At 65.6% G+C, this 9,700-nt stretch overlaps 2 protein-coding genes across 3 annotated transcripts in view; one reads left to right on the top strand and one right to left on the bottom strand.

Annotated features, from left to right (window-relative positions):
- The first annotated feature begins 2,258 nt into the window (after positions 1–2,258).
- Positions 2,259–7,886, top strand: NEFH (neurofilament heavy polypeptide). 2 transcript variants are annotated; one of them, XM_017837541.1, is made up of 5 exons: positions 2,259–3,060; positions 4,436–4,635; positions 5,279–5,403; positions 5,713–7,021; positions 7,085–7,886. In XM_017837541.1, the coding sequence occupies exons 1-5, from the start codon at positions 2,268–2,270 to the stop codon at positions 7,382–7,384; spliced, it is 2,727 nt and encodes a 908-aa protein (XP_017693030.1). In that variant the 5' UTR covers positions 2,259–2,267; the 3' UTR covers positions 7,385–7,886. The 2 variants fall into 2 exon arrangements, with proteins under 2 accessions (XP_017693030.1, XP_017693029.1); XM_017837540.1 differs by having other exon boundaries at positions 5,713–7,886.
- Positions 7,887–8,664: 778 nt separating this feature from the next.
- THOC5 (THO complex 5) overlaps positions 8,665–9,700 on the bottom strand; it is an 18,004-nt gene continuing 16,968 nt past the window's right edge. The window contains exons 16-18 of the mRNA XM_017837448.1: positions 9,365–9,532; positions 9,006–9,196; positions 8,665–8,866 (exon numbers count right to left, since the gene is read on the bottom strand). Of these exons, the coding sequence (XP_017692937.1) occupies positions 8,803–8,866; positions 9,006–9,196; positions 9,365–9,532 (423 nt within the window). The 3' untranslated portion in view covers positions 8,665–8,802. The remainder of the gene's footprint in view (positions 8,867–9,005; positions 9,197–9,364; positions 9,533–9,700) is intronic.

Below are 9,700 nucleotides of genomic sequence, written 5' to 3'. Positions count from 1 at the left end.
GGCTCTGTCTGTGTGTCCCCCACACCCCCAGGCTCTGTCCCTGTGTCCCCACACCCCCAGGCTCTGTCTGTGTGTCCCCCACACCCCCAGGCTCTGTCCCTGTGTCCCCACACCCCCAGGCTCTGTCCGTGTGTCCCCCACACCCCCAGGCTCTGTCCATGTGTCCCCCACACTCCCAGGCTCTGTCCATGTGTCCCCACACCCCCAGGGTCTGTCTGTGTGTCCCCCACACCCCCAGGCTCTGTCCCTGTGTCCCCACACCCCCAGGGTCTGTCTGTGTGTCCCCCACACCCCCAGGCTCTGTCCCTGTGTCCCCACACCCCCAGGGTCTGTCCCCTGCTCAGCCTCCCCCCTCCCTCCCGGCACATCCCACAGGCAGCCTCGGCTGCTCCTGGATCCACTTCCATGGCTTTTTTGGGATGAGGGGTGTGGTGGGACCTGCTGCTGCTGCAGGAGGACAGAGGGGGCACCATGGGATACTCCGGGGATCCATGGACTGGCTGCTGATTGGTTGGGATTTACACACCAGGGAGTTGGTTGGCTGGGATCTGTGCACCTGTGTGTTGATTGGCTGGCATCTATAGATGTGTGTGTTGATTGGCTGTGATCACCTGTTTGCTGATTGGCTGGGATCTCTGTGCCTGGGAGGTGATTGGCTGGGATCTATACAACTGGCTGCTGATTGGCTGAGCTCTCTGGATGTGCGTGTTGATTGGTTGGGATCTCTGCCTGCTGATTGGCTGGGCTCCATGTACCCCGCTGCTGACTGGCTGGCTGCCATGTACTCGACTGTTCATTGGCTGAACTGTTGGGACCTGCCCACAGGTATGTGCTGATTGGCTGGGCTGCAACTATGCTGATTGGCTGGGGGGTCTGTGAGTGCTGACTGGGCAGGCCATCCATGAGCCCTGATTGGCCCGGTGGTTCCCAAGCACTGATTGGCTGGGCAGTCCATGGTGGGCGGGGCTGGCTGTGGTGGGCGGGGCTGCCCATGATTGACAAGCAGGTCAGTCCGTGCTCAGGACACAAGGGCAGGGTTTTGGGGGGCTCGGAGGGGGAAGCCCCCTCAGCCCCTCCCCAGCTGTGAGGGCAGACCTGGTTCTCTCCTCCCCGTGCCTGGAGCCCCCCCGGCACCCACAGGGGAGTCCCCTCTCCCCTTGGCACAGAGGGTACCGGGGGACCCTCCTGGCAGCCCAGAACCCCCCCCTCCCCGTCCCAATAAGTATCTGACCCCCGGGGGTGGTCACCCCCCAGGGTCCCTGCCCTGGCATCCCACCCATGGCACGGGGGTGTCTGTGCCCCCCCGGGGGTCCCCCCTCTCTCCTTCACAGGGGGCAGGACCCTGCTCTGCCCTGGGTGGTCCCTGCTCCCTTCCCAGGGCTCCCACTCCCTATTCCTGGGGGTCCCACTCTCTTCTCGGGGGTCCTGCTCTCTGCCCAGGGGGTTCATGCTCCCTTTGAAGGGCTCCCCACCCCCTTTCCATGGGGCCCTCACTCTGTCCTCGGGGGTCTCCCCTCCCTTTCTGAGGGTCCCACTCTCTGCCCGGGAGGGTCCATGCTCCCTTCAGGGACCGCCCAATTCCCACGGGGTCCTCACACTGTCCTTGGAGGTCCCTGCTCCCTTCCCAGGACTCCCATTCTCTCTTCCTGGGAGTCCTGCTCCCTGCCAGGGGGATGTGTGCTCCCTTCAGGAGCATCCCCCTGCTCCTCGGGGGTCTCAGTCTCTATTCCGGAGGGTCCCCCTGTGCCCAGGGGATCCGTGCTCTCTTCGGGAGCTCTCCACTTCCTTCCCGGGGCTCCCAATCTTCATTCCCAGGGGTCCTGCTCCCTGCCTGGGGGATTCATGCTCCCATCAGGAGCATCCCATGCCCTTCACGGGGCTCCCATCCTTTATTCCCTGGGGTCTTGCAGGAAGCGAGCAGGAAGCTTGGGGGATTCATGCTCCCTTCAGGAGCATTCCCCTCCCTTCCCGGGGGTCCCACTCTCTGTTCCCAGGGTCCTGCTGTGCCCCGGGGCTCCCAATTCTCTTGCCGGGGGGTCCCCACTCACAGCCCGTGCAATCCCCTCTCCCGCCGCATCCCCTCGCTCCCCCCGGGCGTGGCCGCGGGGTGTCCCCGCACCCCCGGGGCTGCGGCGGCGGCGCGGGGCGGTGCCGGTGGCGGTGCCGGTGCCCTCCCCCGCTGCCGGTGGCGGGGGCGGAGCGGCCTCCCCGAGCCCTATAAAGCGGGGCGTCCGCGGCGGTGCCGCAGCGAGGGCGGGGGGGTCACCATGAGCCTGATGCTGGAGACGCTGTTGGGCCCCCCGGGGGGGCTCCGCAAGGAGCCGGGCCGCGTTCCCCGGGGCTCCGCCACCTCCAGCGGCTTCCACTCGTGGCCGGCGCCGGTGCCGGGGCGGGCGCGGGGCGCGGGGGGCGGCGGCGGCAGCGCGGCCGCGTCCTCCACCGAGAGCCTGGACTCGCTGAACGGCGAACCGCGGGCGCGCAACGAGAAGGAGCTGCTGCAGGTGCTGAACGACCGCTTCGCCGGCTACATCGAGCGGGTGCGGGCGCTGGAGCAGCAGAACCGGGCGCTGGCGGCCGAGGCGGCGGCGCTGCGGCAGCAGCAGGCGGGGCGCTCGGCCATGGGCGAGCTGTACGCGCGGGAGCTGCGGGACATGCGGGGCACCGTCCTGCGCCTGGGAGCCGAGAAGGGGCAGCTGCGGCTGGAGCGGGCCCGCCTGGCCGAGGACGTGGCGGCGCTGCGGGGGCGGCTGGAGGACGAGGCGCGGCAGCGCGGGGAGCTGGAGGCGGCGGCGCGGGGGCTGGCGCAGCGCTCGGCGCAGGAGGAGCGGGCGCGGGCGCCGCTGGAGGAGCGGGCGCGGGCGCTGCGGGAGGAGGCGGAGATGCTGCGGAGGCAGCACCGCGCCGAGGTGGGAGCGCTGCTGCGGGGGGCGCGCCCGGAGCCCCCCGCCGAGCCCCCCGCAGCGCTGCGCCCCGGGGTGACGGCCGCGCTGCGGGACCTGCGCGCTCAGCTGGAGGGCACGGCCGCCCGCAGCACCCTGCAGGCAGAGGAGTGGTTCCGCGGTGAGTGCGCGGGGAGGGACCCCGAGCCCCCCCGGGGACGCCCCTCCCCGGGAGGGGGTCAGAGGAAGGGCGTGCCCGGGGGTGCGGGGACCACCCCTCTCATCCCCGTGTGCTGCGCTCCGGGAGGGGGTGAGGGGGACCATGCAGGGACCCTCCCATTTAAACTGCGCTCCAGGAGGGTTTTAGGGTGTCCCCACGTCGGGGGAGGGAAAAGGGACCCCCCCATTTAAACTGTGCCTTGGGAGGGCGTTAGGGGACCCCCACTCCAGGGGAGTGCAGAGACCCCCCCATATATACTCTATTCTAGGAGGGTGTTGGGGGACTCCCCTCCAGGGAGATGCAGAGACCCCCTCCTTTTATCCTGTGCTCCGGGAGGGCGTTAAGGTGCCCCCACCCGTATGGCGGGGCAGGGACCCCCCCAACTAAACTGTGCTTTGGGAGAGCATTAGGGGACCCCCACTCCGGGGGGAGGGCAGAAATCCCCCCTATATCCAGTGCTCCGGGGGGGCGTTAGGGTACCCCCGCCCCTGCCCCCAGCCCCCTGTGCCTGTGGGTGCTGTGCCCCCCACTCCCGCCCCCCAGTCCCTTTCCAGGAGGGTGCCAGGATCACGGCACCCCGTAAGTTTTTGGGGTGCCCCCCCGACGCTGCAGGGTGTCCTGCTGGTCCCTGTCGGCTGGGGCGAGGCCGGGGGGGGTTGCAGTGCGGGACGGAGGGGGGGGGTGGTACCGCATCCGTAATGCGGGGGGGGGGAAGGGCAGGGAGTGGCCCTTCCGAGGGGAGCTCAGCACCCCGAGCCTCAGCACCCCCGAGCCTCAGCGCCCAGGGGCGCGGGGCGGGTCCAGCACCGCGGACAGCGGCGGTTCAGCACCGCGGGCAGCGGCAGCGCGGACCGGGGGGAGCGGGTCCCGCGGGGCGGGGGCTGCCCCGGGAGCCGCAGGATCTGCGTCCCACCCTTCCTGTCCCCTTTTCCTGTCTCCCCCCTCCCCATCCCTCGGGGTGTCCGCAGGGCGCTGCGGCAAACCATCCCCCCTCCTCCGGGGTGCGGTGATGCGGTGGGTCGGGGGGGCTGTGGCACAGCCCGGGGGGGGTCTGCGGCGAGGGTCTGCGCTGGGTGACGCCCAGGATGGCGAAAACACCCACCCAGCCGGTCGTGCCCGTCCTCCTCCACCCCCCCGCGCGAGGGAGGTGCCCTCCTTCGGGAGGGTCCTCCTTCACCTCCCAGGGCCAGGGCTGGGAAGGCAGCGAGCCCGGGGAGCCTGGGCCGGCTCTGCAGAGGACACCACGCGGGGATGTGTGGAACGGGGAGGACCTGAGGTTCCCCGAGAACTGCAGCCTCCTTCCCTGCCCCCCTCCATGCCCCCTTTCCCGTCGCAGTGAGGCTGGACAAGCTGTCCGAGGTGGCCAAGGTGAACACGGACGCCATGAGAGTGGCCCAGGAGGAGATCACCGAGTACCGCCGGCAGCTCCAGGCCAAGACCACCGAGCTGGAGGCCCTCAAAGGGACCCAGGAGTCACTGGAGAGGCAGAGGCAGGACTCGGAGGAGCGGCATCACGCAGATGTCCTGTCCTACCAGGTGAGCTGGCACAGGGAGGGACCCTCTGGCTGCAAGGGCGGAGCAGAGCTGGTGTTCTGGCTTCAGAGATGGCCAGGAGCTCTGGCAAATGCTCAGGGCTGTGTCTGGGCCTTCCCCAGCCCCCAGGGATCAGGTTCCCAGAGCCTGAGGGGGTGTCCAGGCTGTCGTGTCCCTCATGCACACGGTGTTGGTCACAAATGCCATGGAATTGTGTCCAAGGTTCAGGCCATGTCCCATGTCCCAGCCCTGGGAAGCGAGGGCTGCGCTGGGTGGTGGCCTTGCACTGGAACACTGTCCCCAGCGTGATGCCCCATCCCCATCTGCCTCAGGTTGGGATTTTGTGGTCACTGGACTTGCCCAAGTGGTAGAAACATTCCCACAGCTCATCCTTGCTGGAGGGACTGCTGGGAGGAGGCTGGGGTCCCCCTGCCAGGTCCCCCAAGGGAACTGGACACCTGGAACAGCCCCTGGACGTGTCCCCTTCTCTGTGTGTCTGCGGGAGGAGGTGGCTGCAGACCCCTCTGTGAGGGCTCCTTGGTGCTGGAGACCAGGGGACAGTTTGGGGGTGCTCTGTGTCCCCCTGCTCCCAGGGACTGTCCCCACACAGCCCATCTCACACCCCCACTGCTCTGTCTGCCCCCAGGAAACCATCCAGCAGCTGGACAGCGAGCTGAGGAACACCAAGTGGGAGATGGCAGCTCAGCTCCGGGAATACCAGGATCTGCTCAATGTCAAAATGGCCCTGGACATCGAGATCGCTGCCTACAGGTACAGGGGGGCAGGGTGAGGGGGGGGCTCAGCCAGGGCTGCTCAAGGTCCCCCCCTTCACCCCTGGGCTCTTCTTGGTGAGGAGGAGACCATCCATCCCCTCAGACCAACATCCAGCTGCGTGATCCAGCCCTGGAGTGTGGAGGGAAGGGTGAGGGAACCTGCCCAGCCCAGGGTGTAGGAGCATGAGAGTGATCCAGGACAGGGCAAGGAGGGAAATGGGGCTGCAGGACAGGGCTGGCAGCTCCTGGTCACGGGAGGGGATGAGAAGCCATCACTGACTGCCCTACTCTGGTCTCTTCCTGGCAGAAAGCTCTTGGAAGGGGAGGAATATCGGCTCGAGACTGGCATTGGGATGCTCTCCTACCCCGAGGTGGTCCCCAAGGCTCCCAGCATCACCACCAACATCAAGGTGAAGAGCGAGGAGAAGATCAAGGTGGTGGAAAAATCGGAGAAGGAGACGGTGATTGTGGAGGAGCAGACGGAGGAAATCCAGGTGACCGAGGAGGTCACGGAGGAGGAGGAGGCTGAGAAAGAGGCTGAAGAGGAGAAAGCTGAAGAGGAGGAAGAAGAAGAGGAGAAAGCTGAAGAGGGTGAAGAAGAGGCCAAGTCTCCTGCAAAAGAGGAGGCCAAGTCCCCAGAGAAACCTGAGTCCCCCTCCAAGGAGGAGGCCAAGTCCCCTGAAAAGCCCCCAACCCCCTCTAAGGAGGGGGCCAAGAGCCCAGTTGTGAAGTCACCAGAGAAACCTGCAACCCCCTCCAAGGAGGAGGCCAAGAGCCCAGCTGTGAAGTCACCAGAGAAACCCCCAACCCCCTCCAAGGAGGAGGCCAAGAGCCCTGCTGTCAAATCCCCTGAAAAGCCACCAACCCCCTCCAAGGAGGAGGCCAAGACCCCCACGGTGAAGTCCCCAGAGAAACCTGCACCCCCCTCAAAAGAGGGGGCCAAGACCCCAGCGGTGAAGTCCCCAGAGAAAACTGCACCCCCCTCAAAGGACGAGGCCAAGACCCCTGAGAAACCCTCAGCCCCCCCTAAGGAGGAGGCCAAGAGCCCGGCGGTGAAGTCCCCAGAGACACCCACAGCTCCCTCAAAGGACGAAGCCAAACCCCCCTCTGTGAAGTCCCCAGAAAAAGCCCCAACCCCCTCAAAGGAGGAGGCCAAGAGCCCAGCTGTGAAGTCACCAGAGAAGGTCAAATCTCCCGGGAAGGAGGAGGCCAAGTCTCCACGGAAGGAGGAGGCCCCAGCCAAGGAGCCAACCCCTGCTCCGAAGGAGCCGAAAGCCCCCGCCAAGGAGGAGCAGCCCAAGGAGCAGCCCAAGGCTCCCTCCAAGGAGGAGGGAAAGAAGGAGGAAGCTCCCAAGAAGGATGTCCCGGCCAAGGCAGAGGAGAAACCCAAAGAGAAGGTGACTGAGCCTCCAGCCCCACAGGTGAAAGAGACTCCCAAGCCAGGCCCCAAACCCGCTGAAGAAGGAAAAGCTGAGAAGGAAACTCCACCAAAACCTCAGCAGGAGGTCGGCAAAGCGGCCGCCAAGGAGGCTGAGAAGCCAAAGGCTGAGGAGAAGGTGGAGGAGCCGAAGAAGAAAGTGGAGGAGCCAAAGGAGAAGGTGGAGGAGCCCAAGAAAGTGGAGGAACCGAAGAAGGAGAAGGTGGAGGAGCCCAAGAAGAAGGTGGAGGAGCCCAAAAAGGTGGAGGAACCGAAGAAGGAGAAGGTGGAGGAGCCCAAGAAGAAGGTGGAGGAGCCCAAAAAGGTGGAGGAACCCAAGAAAAAGGTGGAAGAACCCAAGAAGGAGAAGGTGGAGGAGCCCAAGAAGGCGGAAGAGCCCAGGAAGGAGAAGGCAGAGGAACCCAAGAAAGCGGAGGAACCCAAAGCCCAAGCAAAACCCAAAGATGAGCCCAAAGCCAGCAAGGACCCCCCCAAGGCCGAGGCCCCCTCTGGCAAGGAGGGCACGGCCCCGGAGCCATCCCCCAGCGCAGGGAAGAAGTGAGAGGAGAGTCCTGGGTGCCAACGGGCACTGCGGGCACGGGGGCTGCTCTGCCCCTCCCCGAGGGCCGGGCCCGGGGTGGGACCCCCAGGCTGGGCTTCCCCTTAGCAATAGGCCCTGTGAGAGCCGCAGGGTGGGCGACGCTTCCCTCGCAGAACGTGATCCCCACATTTAACACTTGAATTATAACCCAGGAGAAGGGGGGAGACCCCCCGGGACACCCCCAGGGACACCCCTTCTCCTCTAAGTGCATTTATTCAATGTATGTGCAACGGATGGACGAGTGCAATGCAGAGCTGTAGCTGCTTGGGGGGGGCTGGCGGGGTCTGGGGGGAAGGACTGTCCCCTGGAGCAGCGGTGGGAGAGGCTGGGAGCTGCAGGAATGCTCCCAGGCACAGGCTGGGAGCTGCAGGAATTGCTCACAGACACACACAGGTGCACCAGGAACCTCAGCCCACTGATCTTTGCTTACTGTGCAATAACCAAATAAAAGTGCTTACGGAGACATCCCGGCTCTGCGGGTCTGTCCTGGGGGAGGGAGGGAAAGGAGCAGGAATGGGGGTGGGATCTGTCTTTCCAGAGGGAAAACACACCCCCAGTGCAGGCACGAAGGACCTCCCATGTCCTGGGGATGGAAACAGGGCCAGCCCCCCCATGCTTTCCAAAGGATTTCAGTGTGCTTTGTCCCTTCTCTTTTTAAAGCCTGGCTCCCAAGGGGCCGGGAAAGCCTGGATTAACCCCAAGGCTGCAGCACTGCACCGAGGGCAGGGGCTGGGGGGCAGCAGCAGAGGGGCTGTCAGCCCTCCTGGGGGACACATTTCTCCGTGGAGAGGGGGGCAGGAGCCCTCGGGAGCGGGGCTGGAGCCCCAGCTGTGCCAGCCTGGATGTGGGACAGGACCCACCCGGGGCGAGGAGGGGGAACAGCCCAACTCCTGGTGCCAACCAGGGTGAGCTGAGGGGCTGGGATGGCCCAACCCTCCTCCTGCCTCTCCCAGGAGCCTGCCCCGCTCCCGTCCAAGCCCCCCCAGCTGCAGGGATGGGCCAGGTGGGCTGGAGCCAGCGCTGCCAAGGACAGGCTGGGGCTGCAGTGCGGGCTCCGCACAAGGGCTATTTTTAGCCATCTCAGCTCCAGCCACCTCAGCTCCCCGAGTTGGGGAGGGAGGGCAGGAGACAGGCAGCATCCCAGGAAAAGCTGTCAGAGCCCGGGGATGGGACACAGGCCTTGCTGGAGCCCCCCCCGGCCTCCCCTGCCAGCCCTCCACACACACGGGACACACACACGCTTCTCTTTTGCTTCAGTTTAATCCCTTTGGCTACAAAACCAACCCCAAAACCTTGGAAAAGGAGCTAAAATGGCGGGATGGGGACACTCCTCCTGTAGAGGGGACGAGGCCCATCCCAGAGAGATGCCCAGGGGGGGCTCAGCGATGGCTGAAGAACCCCTGGGGGTAGTTGAACTTGAAGGGCTTCAGGCGCAGGGGACCCCTGGAAGGGGAGAAGAGGGATCAGGAACCCCCTGGCACCCGCTCCCGGGGCAGACCCACACAGGACAGGCTGCAGGGCTGGCACCAGGGGACAGCAGTGCCACCAAGGTCCCTCCAGCACCGTCCCCCGGGGCTCTCACCTGACCAGGCGCAGACACATCTTCTCCTGGGGGAATTCCTTGGGCCCCTCCACGCTGGGATCGTGGGGCTCCGTCTCCAGGTACACGTCCAGCACCATGCACAGGCGCTGCAGCTGGTTGGTGAGCAGCTGGTAGCCCGGTTTGGGCCCCCACAGCTCCTTGTAGTGCACGTTGACCTCGCTCTCCATGGCCTGGGAAACAGGGATGAGGTTGGCGCAGGCCTGGATCTCTGCTCCGCACTCCCAGACCCTGCTGCTGCACCCCAGTGCCCACCCAGCAGCTCAGCCCAACACCTCCCCTGTTCTGGGCACAGAACTGCTGGGGACACCCCAAAACAGGGCCCCTCTGCCCCCCCTTACCCGAATGTTGTCGTCGTTGCTGCTGTTCCGCTCCCCCTTCCAGTTCAGGCACAGGCTGAAGACGGGCGGGAGGGTGGAATAGCCGGGGTTCAGGACCACGGCGGCCTGGAGCTTGGCTGAGCAGGGAACAGGGGTCACCCCCAGGGAGGGGAAGGGGGAGGAACCCAAGGAGAAGGAGGAGGAACCCAAGGAGAAGGAGGAGGAACCCAAGGAGAAGGAGGAGGAGCCCAAAAAGGTGAAGGAACCCAAGGAGAAGGTGAAGGAACCCAAGGAAAAGGTGAAGGAACCCAAGGAAAAGGTGAAGGAAACCAAGAGGAAGAAGGTGGGGGAGCCCAA

Source organism: Lepidothrix coronata, unplaced genomic scaffold (assembly GCF_001604755.1).
Source record: "Lepidothrix coronata isolate B3197 unplaced genomic scaffold, Lepidothrix_coronata-1.0 Scaffold305, whole genome shotgun sequence".
Lineage (NCBI taxonomy): Eukaryota > Metazoa > Chordata > Aves > Passeriformes > Pipridae > Lepidothrix > Lepidothrix coronata.
The sequence above is the reverse complement of the archived record's forward strand: the minus strand, read 5'-3'. Positions and strand labels throughout refer to the sequence as shown.